Source organism: Urtica dioica, chromosome 9 (assembly GCF_054948205.1).
Source record: "Urtica dioica subsp. dioica isolate 48M chromosome 9, U.dioica_male_clone48M_v1_H2, whole genome shotgun sequence".
NCBI lineage: Eukaryota > Viridiplantae > Streptophyta > Magnoliopsida > Rosales > Urticaceae > Urtica > Urtica dioica.
The window spans coordinates 23709305-23729379 of NC_142764.1; the positions used below are offsets into that span (position 1 = coordinate 23709305).

The 20075-nt window shown below is 35.6% G+C and overlaps 3 protein-coding genes across 6 annotated transcripts; all 3 read left to right on the forward strand.

Annotated features, from left to right (window-relative positions):
* The first annotated feature begins 1912 nt into the window (after positions 1 to 1912).
* Positions 1913 to 8077, forward strand: LOC149385981 (splicing factor U2af large subunit A-like). 2 transcript variants are annotated; one of them, XM_089624841.1, is made up of 18 exons: positions 1913 to 2066; positions 2413 to 2549; positions 2786 to 2905; positions 3075 to 3142; positions 3747 to 3817; positions 3910 to 3951; positions 4046 to 4105; positions 4388 to 4448; positions 4548 to 4660; positions 4996 to 5117; positions 5198 to 5296; positions 5432 to 5507; positions 5694 to 5782; positions 6152 to 6218; positions 6729 to 6821; positions 6971 to 7052; positions 7316 to 7383; positions 7688 to 8077. In XM_089624841.1, exons 1-18 carry the CDS (start codon positions 2016 to 2018, stop codon positions 7823 to 7825), a joined length of 1557 nt encoding a protein of 518 aa, XP_089480967.1. In that variant the 5' UTR covers positions 1913 to 2015; the 3' UTR covers positions 7826 to 8077. The 2 variants fall into 2 exon arrangements, with proteins under 2 accessions (XP_089480967.1, XP_089480968.1); XM_089624842.1 differs by having other exon boundaries at positions 6732 to 6821.
* Positions 8078 to 9070: 993 nt separating this feature from the next.
* On the forward strand, positions 9071 to 12268 carry LOC149385982 (splicing factor U2af large subunit B-like). Of its 3 annotated transcripts, XM_089624845.1 has the most exons (11): positions 9071 to 9261; positions 9450 to 9557; positions 9806 to 9852; positions 9938 to 10036; positions 10144 to 10219; positions 10407 to 10495; positions 10861 to 10927; positions 11007 to 11099; positions 11234 to 11315; positions 11602 to 11669; positions 11994 to 12268. In XM_089624845.1, exons 2-11 carry the CDS (start codon positions 9555 to 9557, stop codon positions 12129 to 12131), a joined length of 762 nt encoding a protein of 253 aa, XP_089480971.1. In that variant the 5' UTR covers positions 9071 to 9261; positions 9450 to 9554; the 3' UTR covers positions 12132 to 12268. The 3 variants fall into 3 exon arrangements, with proteins under 3 accessions (XP_089480971.1, XP_089480970.1, XP_089480969.1); XM_089624844.1 differs by lacking the exon at positions 9450 to 9557 and having other exon boundaries at positions 9086 to 9261; positions 11010 to 11099; XM_089624843.1 differs by lacking the exon at positions 9450 to 9557 and having other exon boundaries at positions 9087 to 9261.
* A 5988-nt stretch (positions 12269 to 18256) lies between these two features.
* Positions 18257 to 19643, forward strand: LOC149385983 (stem-specific protein TSJT1-like). The gene is made up of 4 exons (XM_089626606.1): positions 18257 to 18610; positions 18690 to 18930; positions 19021 to 19141; positions 19236 to 19643. The coding sequence occupies exons 1-4, from the start codon at positions 18408 to 18410 to the stop codon at positions 19421 to 19423; spliced, it is 753 nt and encodes a 250-aa protein (XP_089482732.1). The 5' UTR covers positions 18257 to 18407; the 3' UTR covers positions 19424 to 19643.
* Positions 19644 to 20075: the final 432 nt, after the last annotated feature.

Genomic DNA, 20075 nt, shown 5'->3' on the forward strand with positions numbered 1-20075 from the left:
AATTTACCGTAATGAACTATACGCACCGCGAAGAACTTAATGGACTTCTTTTATTTTTATGATTTTAAATACTTTGCACAATATTTTTCTAAAAACCTTCATACAGAGTATTTCGTTATATGATAGCATGCTTAGGCCATTTATTTTTTAGCCATGTTAATTGTTATCACGATTGAATCAAAGAATCGAGAGAAAAAGAATCGTGAAACGAAAAAAGAAAAACTGTTTCATTGATTGAGAATTGGGGATGAAGACCCAATTTAAACGTACAAAGACAAAGACAAAATTACATAAAAGACCTTACTTAACAGTTTAAGTAAAGGGCAAAAAGGTAAAACAACAAATCCTATAACATGCGTTTAAAGGATTACTTAAGACTAAAGAAACAAAATTGAAACAAAACTAACTGAAAGTAACCCATCTAATCAGCGAATTACAAACACAAAGCCGAGATTCCAATAATTGTTGATCGTGAAGACTCAATCGGTAACCCACAATGAAGACTCAATCGGTAATCAAAGATGAATAATAAATGCAATCACAAAATCAAAATAAACAACAGAGGCTCACAACAGATTGTGGATATTTTCTCTTTGAGTGTTTCATTATCTAAAATGAGTAGATGTATTTGATCATCATATATAATTATATATTAATTGATTCCTTATCCATATCCGAATGATCTTTAAATATATATTTTTAATGGTTATATTTCACTCTATCATATAACGAACATTAGCCAAGTAACTGCCTCGGTAATTTGATGTCGAGTGTCGAGTTGAATCGAAACTATTGAGGTTGTGTATTGAAGCAAATCTTATCCATATAGCCAGTGGCGGATCCAGAACTTGGAAAGAGGGGGGGGGGGGGGGGGGGGGGGGGGCCAAAATTCAGTTTAGGCTGAAATTTTTTTTTTTTTTTTTTTTTTTTTAAGCTTGAATTTTTTTGTCCAGGGGGGCCCAAGCCACTTGACCCCACCACCTGGGTCCGCCCCTGCATATAGCACAATCATTGGTGTTGTATGAAGGAGAAGACCATTGAGTTTGATTTTTTTGACTTCTTTGGGGACATAGTCGACTAATTAGGTGTCGAATTTTTTATGTTGAGCTAAAGTGATTGAACTCAACTACTTGGGAACCACCGTGTTCATTGATGATTTCAAATAGATGGATAAATTATGGCTATTCGTTTATGATTTTGACTAAGGTTAGCTACGATATGAAAACATTGAGTCGTCATTCATGATATTAACTAGTTGAGCTCGAGTAAAGTCAAATTTTATCAATGAGCTAAGATCATTGAGCCCAGGTAGTTGAACATTGCAGCCAGGCCCAACGAAACGGTGACGCCTTTCGTGCGGGTCGGAACCTACCCGATAAGAAATTTCGTTATCTTAGAACCGTTATAGTTACCTTCGCCGTTCACCGGGGTTTCGGTCGCCGATTCCCCTGTCATCAGGTCACCAACTTTCTTGACCTTCCGGCACTGGGTAGGCGTCAGTCCTCATACATGATCTTACGTCTTTGCGGAGACCTGTGTTTTTGGTAAACAGTCGCTCGGGCTTGGTCACTGTGACCCCATTTGTGAGGGGGCACCCCTTCTCTAGAAGTTACGAGTCTATTTTGCCAGAGTTCCTCAGAGAGAGCTGTCTCGCACCCCAAGGTATTCTCTACCTATCCGCCTGTGTCGGTTTCAGGTACAAGTACCTTTTTATTGAAAATCAAAGGTTAAACTCGATATTTTACTAAAACACATGGTATATATGTGTTATTTTCCCATTCTCAAACCAAGAGATTGAGAACCCATCTTGTTTTCAAATGGCTTATGAATGGGCTAATTTTTTGAAGAAAAGGCCCATAACTCTGAATAGCCCATATGCATTCCCTGCAGCCTATGATAATGCTCTGCTACTTCGCACACACCAATTACAATCACAGTTCTCTCTACTTTCATATTCCTTTTCCTTCAACGAAATCCCCAAATATCACTGGTAGGGTTTCGATTTGGAAGCTCAAATGTCGGACTTCGATGGCGGCGGAGACGATTACTCTTCTTCTCGGAGCAAAGTACGCGATTTTGTTCGCAGTTAGACTGATCTGATTTGGTCTCCTACACGGAATTTTGTTAATGGCTACTGTGCTTTAAGTTGATTTCGTGAAATTCTCAAGTTTTGGTGCTTTAATATGTTGTTTTAATGCCTGATCAAGGTTTTCTTACTCGTAGTCTGTTTCTGTTTCTGTTTCGCTGTGTGTAGAAACTGAGAAACACTACGAACTCTTTCGTTCCAAATGAAATAACGAGAAGCGGTTTACTTCTGAGTAGAACTCAGATTTATTACTCTTATTTATGGTTTGTTTCGATTGACTATGGCGTTTGGGGTATGTGATCGGAGAATTATTGCTGTTGTTTCAGCGTTCTTCTCGTGGATCGTATAACGAGAGGTCAGGTACGAGAGACTCCCATAGGGATAGAAGTTTAAGAGGTGACAGAGGAAGAGGAAACGGTAATGGCTATGAAAATGAACGTCGCCAACAGAGAGATTATGGCAGGTTTGTGACATATTCAGTTATTTGCTTGGAATCTGAGGATTTCTGTTGCTTTTTCTTGTAGAAATTTCAATATCACGTCATTGAATAGTTAGGAGTTAGGACTTAAGAAGAGTTACCTAATTTTTTGTTTACTATAAATTATTCGAGATTATTACTTTTGTAGGTTACCACATGTTGTTTACTTGGATTTATTATGGGTGTCTTTTTTCATGTGATTTTTTTTTTTCTTCTTCCAGGCAACGTGATTACAAGGATGATAGAGACAGAAGACATAGGCCCAGGGTACGTTCTCGGTCAAGGGAAAGAAATGAGAACCATTCTGTTTCACCTCCTCGTTCCCGATCTCGCAGTAAAAGGTGAAACATTAGCTTTTAGCTCAATTAGACTTTTACAGTAGGTTCATGAATTGATTGATAGTATAAATTGAAAAGAACAAATAAATCGTTGAGTGAGACCCTGCTTAACAGTCTTTTGAAAGTGTCAATAATTCATCATAATAAGTTTTGGAATTTTCTTATTTTCTAGCAAGAGGACAAGTGGCTTTGACATGCCTCCACCTGCCATTTCTGCACCGACTGGTGCTGAAGTTCCAGGTATGAATATAGCTTGTAATGTATACATTTTAAAAAAAGAATATAGCTTTTAGTGTATTATCACAACCTGATAGTAATTCTTCGAGGTTGCTCTTGTTGAACGATTTGCTGTGTCCCTACCGCGAGGGTCGTAAAGTCTCTTGCTCCGTATTTTTAATTTATATTCTGCTTAAAATGTACTCAATTGTTGTGTTGTTTGGTTTGTGTGTGGTTGTTTGTTTGTGTTTGTGTTGATGATATGGGTAAGAGGGCAATGTTGGGTTGGCGTGACCACATAACCTTATTGTACATCGGAGAATGCATCAATTAGCTGGACCGTGTTCGCCTTCGGCCGACTACACTTGCCATTTGGTAGACGAAATAATATTTCTATAGCATCTGCAGTTCTACCCAGATGGAACTCCTTTCTTACTTTAATTTTTTTGTAATATACATAGGTATGAGATAGGTTTCTTTTTCTCAAAATTAATCCATCAGTTAAATGAATCAGATAAGTGTAGGCTTTATGCACTTTGCTTCATCGTAATAAGTACAGCGTGGTGTCAAGTTCAGTGATGTAAATGCTAATGTGATTTCTTCCCATTCTTTTCTCCTGTTCTCACAGGACAACTGCTTGGTGTTCCTCAAGTGAATCAGGGCATGATTCAAAACATGATGCCTTATGGCGCAGCACAAGTTTGTATCTTCGATTGAATCATGTGTCACATTCCATGCCATTATTTCTTGTTTTCATTCCTGTAGGGTGATGTCATGTCCTCTTTTTTCAGCTTTCCCTATCCATGATGCCAGCCCAAGCCATGACTCAGCAGGTAGGTTTGTGTGTATGACAGATTTTAGACATGTTAATTAAGTGAGATCATAACACAGTACTCATGCTTGTATGATCTTTATTCCTCTCAATAGGCTACTAGGCATGCACGGCGAGTATATGTTGGTGGGCTTCCTCCTATGGCAAATGAACAGGTTTTTATCTTGCATTTGTTGGCAGTTACATGTTTCCTAAACTAGTTTTTTCCTTGTTACGTCAATCTGATACTTGAATTCGTATGATACGGCCAGTATCTTCCAGTTCATCCCCACCATGTACCGTATTCGTAGTACATTCTAGTCAGCCAATCATGCCGATCCATAATTGCTTTTTATACATGAAACTTTCAAAGGCTGAAGCTGGATTGTTATTGTTCAGAAGCTTGTCTTGCCTTATTTAGAACATTATGAAGAAAAAGTTTTTATTTTTTGAAACAGACAATCGCCACATTCTTTAGCAGTGTCATGAATGCAATTGGAGGAAATTCATCGGCTTCAGGTATCACAAATTCTCTGCATTGTATTACTGAAATAGATTCTCAGCATTCTGCCTATAATAATCCTTCTAAAACAAATGTTTGCGTACACAAATTTGTAGGTGACTCGGTTGTGAATGTGTACATCAATCATGAAAAGAAGTTTGCCTTTGTAGAGATGAGAACTGTTGAAGAAGCAAGTAACGCAATGGCATTGGATGGGATAATATTTGAGGCACGTAAAGTATTTAAATTTGGTTATATATATATATATGTATGGATATAGCAGGAATCTGATATTGGCAGTATTATCACTGTAGATTGTTGTGTAAGATGCAAAACTTTGAAACATGAAACACTTTGCATGAATGAATAACATTTTAATTTTTTATTCTACTTGGAGTTTAATTTTTTTTTTAGTTGGATTGTCATTTGCTAGTACTCTGATCTGAATGTTTTCATATCTATTGTGTGTTTTCTGGAACTTCTATATTTTTCTGTTTGACTTTTAGTTTTAGACAAGTGCAAAACTATTAGTAGTGAAGGGTTTTATTCATGAGACATTCACAGGGGGTTGCTGTAAGGGTGCGAAGGCCCACGGACTACAATCCAGCATTAGCAGCGACGCTTGGTCCTAGCCAACCAAGTCCTCACCTTAACCTAGGTGCTGTTGGCCTCACACTAGGAGGAGGGTATGTGAATGATTTCCTTGGTTCGAAGTGTGTTGGACAAAGCTTCAAACTTGCTAACTTCTCTCGTTATTGTATGGCAGTGGAATCACTGGAACCGAGGGACCTGAACGTATATTTGTCGGTGGAATACCATATTACTTCACAGAAGTGCAGATACGAGAATTGCTCGAGTCCTTTGGGTAGTGACTATCGTTATAAAATGCATTTTAATGATTTCTTGTTATACTCTTTTTCTTGGAAATTTGTTTTTAGGGCCAAGTAAAAGAGTATTAAACTATAAGCACTCAATTTGACAATGAACTTCATGCCTGTAGAGCTCTGCGCGGCTTTGACCTTGTCAAGGATAAAGACACAGGGAACTCTAAAGGATATGGTTTCTGCGTCTATCAGGTGATTTCTCAAGTTTGGAAACTATTAGGTCTTGAACTCCGAAACTGCATTTTTACCTTATAGCTAATATCCCTTTATGTTACAAAGCGCCTAGAGATACCATTTCTTCTCTTCAATTTTTTATGTATGTTAGCAAACTGCTATGTAGCGAAGTGTCTTTCTAACTTCTGGTGCTCAATGTATCAGGATCCATCAGTTACAGATGTTGCTTGTGGTGCTCTTAATGGATTGAAAATGGGGGATAAAACTCTTACTGTTAGACGTGCCACTATGAGGTTTACCTTCTTCTTTCTGGCAATCTTTCTAACTTTCATGTTGTTTGTTATGTTAGAAACCCAGTCCATGTTTTTTTTTTGTTTTGTTACAAGTTTAATAATCTCCTATAAATTCCACAAAACTGTAAAAAACCGTAAAGGAAATAAGCGAAAATAACACTGCTGTTTAGTCCTCTAATAATAGTAGTCTATTACACCCTAGTATTTTATTATTATTATTATTATAATTTATAGATAGCCACACAAGCCTGACTAAAACTAAATATCAGGAAAATTACATAAAGTCAAAAAGCAATTCTGATATAACAGAATATTATTCTTAAGAGATTAGTACGATTGTTCACACTATATCTTGATGTAATTTTGCAGCACTGGACAGTCCAAATCCGAACAGGATAATATTTTGGCGCAGGCGCAGCAACATATAGCCATGCAGGTTACACCATAAATTTCTTTTGTAAAGTTTTTGGTCTTCTCACTGATAAGCAACAACCGGTTACGTATGGAGGGAGGAAGAAGGGATTGGAAAAGGGCAAAGGACTGAAATGGCCTTGTCTAGATAGCTGGAACAAGAAGGGTAAATAAGGAAAGTTTTAGGAAGGGGCTAGGGAAGTGCTAGGAAAGGGGTTGGGAGAGATTGTGTGGGATGCCTAGTCAACAAATTTAGGTAGTGGCAGAGAGAATAAAAGAGAAGGAGATAGTACGTGTGAGGATATCTGGGAATTGTGTAATAGAGGGTAGAGAGAGAAATCACTAGGAGGTCATCTTGTACCTCAGGTGTCTCCCTTTTCTGTAACACAAATTGTACCAGAGTTTATCTATATAAATTTCTCTTTCTTCTTCTCTAATTCCGATAATCGCGTTCTTGACTGTTTGATCTCGATTATCCAAGTAATTAATATCACTCACCTGCTCTACAATCACACCTCGTTCCTTTTAACCACAGAAGATGGCTCTCGGTGTGAACATCCTTGATCTCGGGGCTATGTCGGGTTTAGCACATGCAGAAAGTCCAACTAAAGTTTTATGTCTGGCTGAGGTATGTGCATATATTTATTTATTTATAAAGCAAGTTTCACTTCAACAACTATGATATGATATCATTCCCTGCCCATTTTTTTCTTGATGGCATCGTACTGATTTGAAATTTGAGATCTAAATACTGAAAGTGTTTCTATTTCTTTGAAGGCTATCAGTGCCGATGAACTGGAAAATGATGAAGCATACGAAGAGATTTTAGAAGACATGAGGGATGAGTGTGGCAAGTTTGGTATGTATTCACTGTTGCTTGGTGTCAAAGGCATACTAAAAACATACAGTGAATAAAAATTTATGCTGCTAAATATTGTCCATGTAATTGTTTAAATTTCCCCTTTTACACACTCCTCGCCAACTGCTTCGTACATGTTTTGTATTGCAATTTATTGTCAAAGCTCATCCTTTGTAAACTTAAAATAAGTTATGTTAGCCATATTTAGATTATACCTAAAACATGTACGAATGAACTATATCTTACTCGATTGCATTGGACAGGGAATGTGGTGAATGTCGTTATTCCTCGTCCAAATCAGAACGGAGAGCCTGTCTCAGGTGTTGGAAAGGTAATTCCTTTTATTTGCTATATTTTTTATTTTTCTCCACATAATTTAAAATATGGGTTTTTCTGTGTTATATGAGATCTTGGTTTCTTCTTCTTAAATGGTAAATGATATTTATTTTATGCATGTTTGTGCGACTCAAACCTATGAATGTCCTCCTAGTTGGGACGGAGATGCTTAATATATTTTACTATTATTATTAGCTTCCAACTATTTTCTTACCAGGAATATGATGATGTCTTCATTTAAAAAAAAGAATATGATTTCTTCACCAAGTAAATAATTTTTATTTGTTTTGAATTCTCAGGTGTTTTTGGAGTACTCTGATACGAGTGGCAGCACGAACGCTAGGCATGTACTGAATGGAAGAAAGTTTGCGGGTAACACTGTGAACGCCCGTTTTTATCCCGAAGACAAATATTATAGTGGAGATTATAGTGCATGAGAAAACTACTCTTTTTTTTTTTTCATCCTTTGATTTCCTGTTTTTGTTGCGATGATAATTATATGCGACAGAGAATGACGCTGAGTAGTTTTGGATGCTGTAAATCTTTTTGTGTGGTGGTATTTAAGTTCAATAGAACCATAAATGTAGTCTCATGAACTCTTCTACATTTTCCTCAGTATTATGCCAATGTATAATGTGTTCTTTTTCTGATCTTATTATTATACCATTTCCTTGTTTTGTTTTTTTAAATGTCTTTAGTTGATTAGATTTGGTACTCAACTCAGAAGAAAAACCAACCAAGAGCAAGAAAGAATTATAATTTGATACAATGACGAATTTACAGGTGTATAGAGATGAAACTTTTTGACGTTGCTTATAAAGCATGTTTTTAGCTTTTCACAAAAGTTTGAACTGTGTTTAAATGCTTGGTGAAACCAATGATTAACTTACTCTTCTGTGCGATTTCAATTTTACTAATTTACCCCTTGCATTCTGTGATATACTATAATTAGTATCGAAGTTTACACTTTATAATTACCGATTGGTAAACCAATCGGTAACTAATCCACGCTTAATGACGATACATATTATAAAATGTTCAATCCACGCTTAATGACGAAATAGAGTTCACAACTTCACGTAAACATACATAATAACAAAAAGTCATACTAAATGAAGTTCACACTAAGTCATACAAATAGAGTTTACCGTAGTAAATAGAGTTCAAGGTTTACACCGTATCCGCACACAATGTCTATATCTAAATCAATACTCGAAACTATAGTCTCGTAGTGGTTGAAATATATGAGATTGATTATTTTGCATTAGACAATGCTCATACCGAGTTATCGTGTGAACATATATCGTCATGAAAGTCTCCAAATAACAGTCGTAATTATACTACTATATTGATGATATATGAACTTAAATTTTTCAGAAATAAAAACATAAGAAACACCTTAGCTGTGGTCCATTTACCATAATTAGAGTCAAATTTGCGGTACTTATATTTGCGAATTTTGCATTAAATTTACAATTAAACATGTATTTTGAGTGGTAAATAGTATTTGTCATTTTTGTGAGGTATTTATGCGATTAATAAAGTAATTTACGAAATATACTCAAATTGTTACAGTAAATGTGCGGTTATGCCGAATTTCGCGGTTTATTGGTGCGATATATTCGGTATTTAAAGCAAGATTATTTTAAAAAGCTAAAAAGTAGCTCTTTTATTCTCTCTCTTTTATTCTTTCTGTAACCACTTTTAATTCTAAATATCTTCGCACACACCAATTACATAACAGTTTTCTGTACTTTCATATTTCTATTCCTTCAACGAAATCCCCAAGTCTCACTGTTAGGGTTTCGATTTGGAAGCTCCAATGTCGGACTTCGATAGCGGCGGAGACGGCTACTCTTCTTCTCGGAGCAATGTACGTGATTTTCTTCGCAGTTAGACTGATCTGATTTAGTCCCCTACACGGAATCTTATTAATGGCTATTGTGCTTTAAGTTGATTTCGTGAAATTCTCAAGCTATGAAGCTTTCATATGTTATTTTAATGCATGATCAAGATTTTCTTACTCGTAGTCTGTTTCTGTTTCTGTTTCGCTGTGTGTAGAAACTGAGAAACACTACGAACTCTTTCGTTCCCAATGAAATAACGAGAAACGGTTTACTACTGAGTTCTAGTTCTCAGTAGAACTCAGATTTATTACTCTTAATTATGGTATGTTTCAATCGACCGTGGCGTTTGGATTCTGAGAAACGTTTTGCATTAAGAAGCATTTCAATTTTTTTTATTCAACTTGGAGTTTATTTTTTTCAATTGGATTTGTCATTTACGAGTACTCCGATCTGTATTTTTCATAATTATTTCGTGTTTTCTGGCAATTCTGTATATCTCTGTTTGACTTTTAGGGGAGTAAAAAAATATTAGTACTGACTAATTGGCTTTTATTCATGAACCACTCATAGGCTTCAACAGACAACAATCCAGCATTAGCTGCGACGCTAGGAGAAGGGTATGTGAATGATTTCCTTGATTCGAAGCAGCGAGTTGGTTAAAGCTTCAAACGTGCTAACTCCTCTATTGTTATTTAATTGCAGTGGAATCACTGGTAACGAGGGACCTGAAAGTATATTTGTTGGTGGAATACCATATCACTTCACAGATGACCAGATACGAGAATTGCTCTGGTCCTTTGGGTAACGACTTTCGTTATAAAATGCATCCTAATGATATCTTGTTATATATATATATATTTTTTTTTTCCTATAAGCACTCACTTTGACAATGAACTTCATGCCTGTAGAGCTCTGCGCAGCTTCAACCTTGTCAAGGATAAAGACACAGGGAACTCTAAAGGATATTGTTTCTGCGTCTATCAGGTGATTTCTCAAGTTTGGAAACTATTAGGTCTTGAACTCCGAAACTGCATTTTTACCTTATAGCTAATATCCCTTTATGTTACAAAGCGCCTACAGATACCATTTCTTCTCTTCAATTTTTTTATGTATGTAAGCAAACTGCTATGTAATAAAGTGTCTTTCTAACTTCTGGTGCTTGATGTATCAGGATCCATCAGTGACAGATGTGGCTTGTTGTGTTCTTAATGGAATGAAAATGGGCGATCAAACTCTTACTGCTAGACGTGCCACTATGAGGTTTACCTTCTTTCTGGCAATCTTTCTAACTCTCATGTAGTTTGTTATGTTAGAAACCCAGTCCATGTTTTTTTTTTTTTTTTTTTTTTGTTACAAGTTTTAAGATCTACTATAAATTTCTTAAAACTGTATAAAACCGTAAAGGAAAGAAGCAAAAATAACACTGATGTTTACTGTTCTGATAATAATAGTGTATTACACCCTAGTGTTATATTTTATTTTTATTATAGATAGTCACACAGGCCTGACTAAAACTAAAAATCCAGGAAAATACATATTATCAAAAAGCAATTCTGATATAACAAAATACTGTGCTTATGAGATTAGTACGATTGTTCACACTATATCACGATGTTATTTTGCAGCACTGGACAGTCCAAATCAGAACAGGGTAATATTTTGGCGCAAGCGCAGCAACATATACCTATGCAGGTTACACTATAAATTTCTTTTGTAAAGTGTTTGGTCTTCTCACCCGCTCTACAATCAGACCTTGTTCCTTTAACCACAGAAGACGGCTATCGGTGTTAACCTCCTTGATCTCGGGGCTATGTCGGGCTTAGCACATGCAGAAAGTCCAACTAAAGTTTTATGTCTGGCTGAGGTATATATAAATATTTATAAAGCAAAGTCTCTCTTTAACAACCACGATATGATCATTCCCTGCCCATTTTTCCTTGATGGCAGCGTACTGATTTGGAAATTGAGATTTAAATAAGTGTTTTTATTTCTTTGAAGGCTATCAGTGCCGATGAACTGGAAAATGATGAAGCATATGAAGAGATTGTAGAAGACATGAGGGATGAGTGTGGCAAGTATGGTACGTATTCATTGTTGCTTGGTCTTTAAGGCATATGCTAAAACAGTAAATTCACAGTGAAAAAAATGATGCTGCTGAATATTTGTGTATGTAATTGTTTCAAATTGCCTTTTTTACATACTTCTCGCCAGCTGCTTTGGTTTTGGATGATTCTACGTGTTCCGTATTGCATCTTATTGTTAAATATCATGCTTTGGAAACTTGAACATAAATTTTGTTAGCCATTGTTATTTTATAGCTAAACACCGTACAAGTAAACTATTTCTTACTCAATTGAATTGGGCAGGGAATGTGGTGAATGTCGTTATTCCTCGTCCAAATCAGAACGGAGAACCTGTCTCGGGTGTTGGAAAGGTAATTGCTTTTGTTATTTGTTACCCCTGCTAAATTTTCTATTTTTGTCCATGTAATTTTAAATATGGGTTTTTCGTACTGTATGAGATATTGGTTTCTTCCTCTTAATAGTAAATGACCTTTATTATATGCATATTTGTGTGACTCAAGCCCATGAATGACATCTTATTAAGATGGAGATGCTTACTTTATAATTTTTATTATTATTATTATTAGCTTCCAACTATTTTTTTTTGCCAGGAATATGGTTTCTTTATCTAAAAAAAAATGGAAAATGATTCCTTCATTAAGTAAATGATTTGTATATGTTTTGAATTTTCTCAGGTGTTTCTGGAGTACTCTGATACGACTGGCAGCATGAACGCTAAGCATGTACTGAACGGAAGAAAGTTCGCGGGTAACACTGTGAACGCCCGTTTTTACCCTGAAGACAAATTTTATAGCGGATATTATAGTGCATGAGAAAACTAGACTTTTTTTTCTTCCTCTTTCCAGTTTTTGTTGCAATGATATTTATATGCAACAGAGAATGACGCTGAGTAGTTTTGGATGCTGTAAATCTTTTTGTAGCCTGGCACAATACTGGTTTATTGCAAGCATATATTTGCCTCTTGAACAAAAAGTAAACAAAAAATTGATGACAAAAAGCTGAAACTTCTTACCTCAATTTGCTCTTCAGAATCTCTGTTCAAAGCTACATCCTCTGTGATAAGAGAAGGCTGAGCTGTAACATCTGAATCGTGCAGTTCGTCTTCCACTTGTATCTGAACGACAAGCTTACCCACTAAGTTGATGAAAAAAAACTATTGAACGGAACCGTAGCTAAAAATGAACAAGCAAAAAATAGCTTACCTCATTGTTGACAGCAGCTTCATTTGTTTGAGCGACTCAGCTTGTCCTTCGCAAACTCATTATCTGTAATGATGTCCGAGTCATCAGGCCCTGGAAGATGAGACGAACTAGAGCCCGCACCAAGAGATTTATTAAGTTTATTCGTACTGGTCCCGGGAATCTCAGTGTTTTTATCTACTTCGGGCAGAGGACACTCACTAACGTTCTTTTGTGTTGCGTCAGTGAATTCCTTGTTGAGTTGCTCAAGACTACGACATGTGATTGATTCCGAATCGATGTCATCGGCTGAAACTGGATCGTTTGGTGGGCTTGAACGTGAAATTCGCCGAGTCATCGGGCCCTGGAAGATGAGACGCACTAGAGCCCACATCAAGAGATTCATCTCGTTTACTCGCACTGGTCCTGGTAATCTCAGTGTTTTTCCCTACTTTGACCAGAGGAGACTCAGGTAATGGCCTTCCATGCTGCATCAGTGAATTTCTTGTTGAGTTGCTCAAAACTACGACTTGGGATTGGTTCCGAATCGATGTCATCAGCTGAAAATGGCTCGTTTGATGGGCTTGAACGTGAAATTCGCCGAGTCAACGACAGAAATGAAGCAAATGGACTCTTTTTGTGTGCTGGTGTGAGAAGCTATATTATAAATGGAACTTCCTGGCCCGTCTTTTGGATACATATGTGTTACACTGCTGAATTGCAACTTTCTAGATGTTGCCAGATTCAAACCTATCCTTGGCGAGTCTGGGAAATCTGGAAGGTTAAATTTTTGTAGCTCAATCGGTTTAATGTTCAAGCGCTCTCGTAACACAGCAATTACTCGATCACCTTCAAGGTCTTCGTCGTCGTAAGAAAGCAGTTGATCCAAAATCTCATTGACTTTCTGTGCTTCACAAGATATCGTACATATTCAGATGAAATTTAGCCCATAGTTCGCACTAGTAAAGGTAGCTTATAAGAAATGTGATGTGTGAGTGTGACAAGAGATAATGAAAACCAAACTAATATATAGAAAGTGGCATCCAAGGTCGGCTCAATATTTACAACATGGTGACTGTAAGTAAAGACGAGCCACTTCAAATACTGATAAGAAAACAATCCCATATGCCAATAAGGTATCGCAGCTTATACCTTGAATCAGGCTTTATAGAAAACCGGTCTTTATTCTCGCAGATTAACCTCCTTCGGAACAGGGATTGCTTCACTGCTTTTCCCGGTTTGATGGCCGGGCTTCTTAAAAAAAAAAAAAAAATTTAAGCCGTATCAGGATGTGCGATCTTTAACTATAACCGTAACGCACCGGCAGTGTCATGCTTTGCAGATATTATTTATTTATTTATTAATTGTTACGTAATTGTTTTCAAATAAAGTTGTTCAGAGTATAATATATGCTTAGAACAATCTGGTGCAGAAAATATAGCATGAACATACTATATATGTATCTATGTATTATGTCTATCAAATTATTATCATTGCATGCACCATAAAAATTCAAGTCATAATCGGATGGTCAAAATATATATTTAACCAGTCCCAAATTAATATGCGTTCTAATTTGACTGAAAATAAAAGACATAGTACAATTAATAACTAATACTTTACTAAAAGAAAATCTATATGAAATAGTCAAATGACTATTTTTCATTAAAACTATAGTCTAATTATGTAAATATTAAAAAAATAATCAAATTCCTAGTTAACAAATATGTCTTGCTTCTATAAAAAAAAAATGTCGTTTGACTAAATTCTTAACTTTTCTCAAGTTTTTCAGTTTTGTGGAGGAGTACTAATTAACTCTTCATGGTTGAGGTTCGGAGCTCAAAGTCATGGCCATCTCCATATTTGCTGGTTTGTCCTCGTCGTACGAACCAGGGTAGCTCGACCTAGTCTCTTCTATGTAGGGATTTTTTTTCTTCTTGTTTAAAAAAGTTTCAATAGTTTAGATTTAAATAAAGCTTTTACCACCACCAGAACGTTTATCACAATAATAGTTAAGTTTCGTTAGTTAGATATGTGTCTTAGGTCCGATAAATGAATTTATGGTGTTTAAATGTGCGTGAACCATAGTCGAGGTTCTCTAATTTCGAACAAAAATACCCCCAATTCAAATATACCCTCTCTCTCTCACACTTCATCTCTTTCACTCTTACTTTATCACTTTCTCTCTCTTTCTCTCCCCAAATCCGACCGAACAAATTCAAATCCGACCGAGACAAGAAAAATCCGATCTTCTCTATCAAAATCCGACCGACCCACCTTCCAAATCCGACCATCTCCTTCCGGCGTTGGTGGTTGTCAAACTCTCAAAGTGCCATAACTCAAAATGACAAAAAAATATTAGGTTTTATATATTTTTTTTCATGGTTTGATTAGTGTAGGATTGATAGGATACATGATTTTAGTGCTTATAGTGATTTTAGGTTGATTTGAATGGGATTTGGACGAAAATATAGGTTTTAGGGTTCTTAAAAATTATGGAAATTTTTTATGAATATCATCGGATTCGGTCGGATTTTATCGGATTTGGTCGAAATGGCCGGATTTGGTCGGAGTGGTCGGATTTGGTCGGATTTTATCGGATTTGGTCGGATTTGTATAGTGAATGAATTTTTGTCAAAAGAGGTTATATGGTCTTGCAAATGTATTTCCGTCTGAAATTGGTACAAAAGTTCAATTTTAGATATTTTTAAACTAGTGGGTCTAATTGAGATATTTTCATAACTACTAGGTCTAAAAAATGAAATTTGGATATTTCTTAACTAGTGGGTCTAATCGATATATTTTCATTATTTTATGGTCTAAAAATGAAATTTCTCTTATAGAATCTCTACCAAAGAGCCCCAAAAACAACCATAATAGTAGCTTACTCACAATTGTTTGTTGTTTTTACTTTATGTTTTTTTTTTATCGAAGTTTTTACTTTATGTATGTTAATTCACTTTTCATCTCATTTTCTAAGCCGGTTAAAAAATTCATTATAAAATCATATTTCCACTGAGGAGCCCATTTGAATAAAATTAAATAAAAATCAATTTATTAAACTTTTTTTATTTATTCTTCTTGATAATCAAAGAAATCCATTAGACATAAGGGTATGCAACCACTAATCCTCATTTTGATAATTTTAATACAAAGATCGACTTGATCGATCAGACCTATTGATGAAATCAAATGGAAACGTTAGGTGGTTCACATGTGTGAAGAATGCTGATAATAGGGATACCAATGAATGCACACATTATATCGAAAACAACAAAAGAGGACCCCAAACATGTATAAATTTAGATATACCAAGAAACCACAAGGGAACTCTATAAGATGGTTATTTTATAAACAAACTAAAACACATAAACAACATACAAATCAATAAAATTAATGTGTCTAACTTAATGCAAAGAACGATACATCAAGAGGATGAAAAAAATTAGGGAGGTGACCGCCACGAAGTCGAGCCACCCCCTTGTGCTATTGGAGCTGTTATTGTTGCTTTCTATAGTTAATCTTCGGTCATAATCGGTCCTTAGAAAGTTATTGTTAGAAAATGATTGAACTTGTAAAACAGGATTTGTATTTAAGTCTAAGATCAAATGCGAACAGGATGGATGGTTGATGTTGTCGACCTATGTAATTAAAGTTGTATTTTCGGTCATCTCAACAAAAAAATCTATTTAAAAAAAAATCAAAACTGAAAAAAGACAAATACCTATTTAATTATCTTAAAATAAATTTTGGTACTTACAATTAATTTTAATGATTAAAATATGTTAAAATAATAAGTTTTGTAACCAAAACTTTCATATATACATTAAAAAAAGGTAATCAAATAATATTATTTGAAATTTTAGTGTACAAAAATAAAATACGTATACAAACTAAAAAAATTTAGAAATTTGTAACTAAGTAGGCCACTTTAAACATGTGATTTTTAATCTAGCATACGTTTGACAATTTTTAAGGATATAGCCAAATGGCTTATGTGGCAATAATTAAGGTCTGATTTGCCCTTATTTATTAACAAATTCGTCACTTTTTCTCTCATATTTTTTTCAAATAATTTTTTTTGCATTAAAACTTCAAAAATTCGTATCTTTCTCGTACGAACTTGAAATTGAGTGATTTCAGATCCTACAAATTCGTGGCGTCGAGATCTTCAAAAATAGACTCATTGTGTTTGATGAAAAATTATGTTTAATGCTTCATATTTACGTTTCCATTTTTTTTATAATTTCAAAAAATTTCAGTTATTTTCATATTTAAGGTAGTAACGTGATTTTTCTACATCTATGGTATTAAACATGATTTTTCATCAAACACAATGGATCTATTTTTGAAGATCTCGGTGTCACGAATCCGTAGGATTTAGAATCACTCAATTTCGAGTTCATATGAGATAGATATGGTTTTTTGAAGTTTTTATGTAAAAAAAAGTGTAGGAAAAAAAAGTAGAAGATAAAATGACGAATTTGTTAATAAATAAGGGCAAATCAGACCATAATTATTACCACATAAACCTGTCGGTTATTTACTTAAGCTAAAAACAAATTCATAGTTTCATTTTGACTATTTTGTTACACTGTCCAAAAAATTATCAATAATAAACATATTATAATTCAAGTATAATATTGGCACGATCCTTTGCCAGATCTGCGGTGGTGACGTGTCCATGACTGTAAGCTCGTTTATTGATTGGATTCTATTTTCCTCGTTTGTAACGCATTTTGACGATCACTTTTTCTTCTTAATCTCCAATTACTGCAAACATTTTGCGGTGGTGGTTGCCCAATTCACCGGCACGTTTCTAGATGAATTAATCTTGATTTCGCTTTGCTTTGGCAGGATATTTTCATTTTTGACAATTTTTTTTGTCAAAAATGACGATTCATTAAAGTATGCGTGATTTTGTTTTTGGTGATACGTCTGTAGTGACAAAGCAATTACCTTATCCAATTACAATAAAGCAATTACCTTGTCCAATTACAATGACGACTTGACAAGAAATTACAGCCGTTGAGACTTGAGAGATATCTTTGATAAAAAATAAATGAAGAAAAAAGAAACGAAAAAGTCAAAAAAATAATGGAGAGGTAATAATTGTGATGACTAGGATAATAGTCACTGCCACCCACACCGCACACAGCAAAAACTCTCTCTCTCTCTCTCTCTCTCACATTTATTCATTGCAGATTCAGATCATATATTCCCGGGGCCCACTACAGAAACCTAAGCCCAAGCCCAAGCCAAACAAAAAAAGTCAAAAATAAAATGTAAATAAAAAATAAAAAAAACCTCCAACCAACGCTATTGCCTCGTCATCTTAGTCTAATTACCAAAGTGGGTCCAGGTTTATGGTGTGTCTTTTTCCATTGGTTTTAAACTTTTAATGGAAAAACTACTATAGGACGCAGTTTCAGGGAAATGATTTTGATAGCTAAGGTTGAGTATACCACAGGATAAGGATGATATTTTTAAATATATATATATTATTTTAGGTGAAGAATCCGAGTCACATCATACACACACTGTACGACGAACATGTTGAAATTAAAATAGACATTTCCTTTTTTTTTTTTTTTTTTTTTCCTTTTCCGCTTCCGTGTATCCCCTCTCCTCTATCATAAATAATATCACCGGGTTTGGATAATGCTGCCACGTTTACATCACTTTTTATTATTATTATTTATTATTATTATTGTTTTTATTATCTTCGTCTTGAAAAAGCAAATATAAATACCCCAATGCGTAGCCACATCCTTACATCACATTCTTTCTCATCTCTGCTTAAAAACATTACATTTGCACCATCTCATTTTCTTTGTTTCTGTTGAGAAGCTTTTCCTTTCTTCAAGAAATTTCAACAAAAAATAAAAAAAAATAAAAAAAACTTAAAAAATGTTGGCGATATTCAACAAGGAGTTGGTTCAGCCGCCCCAAGAGCTGAACAGCCCGGTTTCGAGCTCCGGAAAGAAGCCGAGACTTGCTCAAGAAATCCTCAGAGATTTCATGGCCACTCACCAAAACAATGCCTTCTCTATCGGCTTCGGAGATTCGGCTGCTCTCGCCTATTCCCCTCCACAAACAGCTCAGCACCAGAGGTAATAAAAACGACAAAAATTAATGACAATCTGATCACACATCTTTCAAATTTAACAGTGATGCGATTGGTAATGGCAGGTATTTCTGTGGCATGGACGAGATATATTGTATCTTCACGGGAAGAGTGGACAATATAAGCAGCCTGATAAGGCAGTACGGGATGTCGAAGAGCACGAACGAAGCGATGTTGGTGATCGAGGCTTATAGGACGCTCCGCGATAGGTCTCCTTACCCTGCCCACCAAGTCCTCAAGGACCTCGACGGAGCCTTCGGATTCGTCGTCTACGACACCAAAGCCGGTTCCGTCTTCGCGTCTCTGGTGAGCCACCCTTTTCACAAAACTGAAATCTGAGAACTCGGGTCATCAAAAGGTTTAATCTTTTGGCTGTTTTGGTCGTTGTCTGAGCAGAGCGGCGACGAGGGAGTGAATCTGTATTGGGGCATTGCGGCCGATGGGTCTGCGGTGATTTCGGAGAATTTGGGGCTCATTAAGGACAGCTGTGCCAAGTCATTCGCTCCGTTCCCTAATGGTAATAATGGTTACTTAAAATGGAGATTTTTTTTTAATGAAAACAAGAAGTAATTATAAGAACAGATTAAGAACGATTTGGTTGGAATTTGCAGGGTGTATGTTTCACAGTGGGCATGGGTTGATGAGCTTTGAGCATCCGAATAAGAAGGTGAAGGCAATGCCAAGGATTGATAGTGAGGGAGTCATGTGTGGGTCAAATTTCAAGGTTGATATTCAGTCAAGGATCCAGAGCATGCCACGTGTCGGGAGTGAAGCCAAGTGGGATGCTTGGGGTTCGTAGTCCTCGTAGTGCTTGTATACTGCCAATCGTTTATGTTTAATTTGTTTGTTTCGTTCTTCTGGTTTTAATTTCACTCGTCTTTTTTTTTCCTTCCTCTTTATGAGGGATCAACTGAGGTAACATAGACAAGAGCTTGTGGACACTTGATGTGTTATTTTCTTTGCAGATTTGTGTATACATGTCATCTTCAAATAAATGAAGGAATATGTTTATCTAAAAATCAAGCTTGTTTTCGCCTTTTAATTTAAGCATAACAAATGAATACATATTATATAGAATTCCGAATAAAGACTGAATCCAAAGCAGCACAAAGACCATTTGTGTCTCCTACCAAATCAAGAGAGAGAAAAGGAAGAACAAAAATGATGGAGTATGGGCCAAAAAAGGAAAAGTGCTCTGGATAAAGAAGAAAAGGGCAATAGAATAAAATGGAAGTAATTTTTTTAATCGGGTGATATTGATAATGTTAAGATATTTCCATTCATGGATGTCTCTTATGCCATTAGCTTATAAGAGGTTACTTTATTAATAATAAGTTAATAACTTCGCCGACAAACTTATATGGGCATTTTCAAAGGTAAATAGCAACATAACACTAGAAAAGTTAAATTGTGAACTTTCACTGAGACCATAAAATGGCTACAAGGCTTGT

Excerpts from the sequence above, each read along its gene's own strand:
- LOC149385982 (XM_089624843.1), top strand. The coding sequence starts at position 9,211 with ATGTCGGACTTCGATAGCGGCGGAGACGGCTACTCTTCTTCTCGGAGC. Across the intron at positions 9,853-9,937 it reads GCTGCGACGCTAGGAGAAGG|TGGAATCACTGGTAACGAGG; the intron begins GTATGTGAATGA and ends ATTTAATTGCAG. Across the intron at positions 11,316-11,601 it reads GGATGAGTGTGGCAAGTATG|GGAATGTGGTGAATGTCGTT; the intron begins GTACGTATTCAT and ends TGAATTGGGCAG.
- LOC149385981 (XM_089624841.1), top strand. The coding sequence starts at position 2,016 with ATGTCGGACTTCGATGGCGGCGGAGACGATTACTCTTCTTCTCGGAGC. Across the intron at positions 5,118-5,197 it reads GGCCTCACACTAGGAGGAGG|TGGAATCACTGGAACCGAGG; the intron begins GTATGTGAATGA and ends ATTGTATGGCAG. Across the intron at positions 5,508-5,693 it reads ATGGTTTCTGCGTCTATCAG|GATCCATCAGTTACAGATGT; the intron begins GTGATTTCTCAA and ends TCAATGTATCAG.
- LOC149385983 (XM_089626606.1), top strand. The coding sequence starts at position 18,408 with ATGTTGGCGATATTCAACAAGGAGTTGGTTCAGCCGCCCCAAGAGCTG. Across the intron at positions 18,611-18,689 it reads CAAACAGCTCAGCACCAGAG|GTATTTCTGTGGCATGGACG; the intron begins GTAATAAAAACG and ends TGGTAATGGCAG. Across the intron at positions 18,931-19,020 it reads GTTCCGTCTTCGCGTCTCTG|AGCGGCGACGAGGGAGTGAA; the intron begins GTGAGCCACCCT and ends TTGTCTGAGCAG.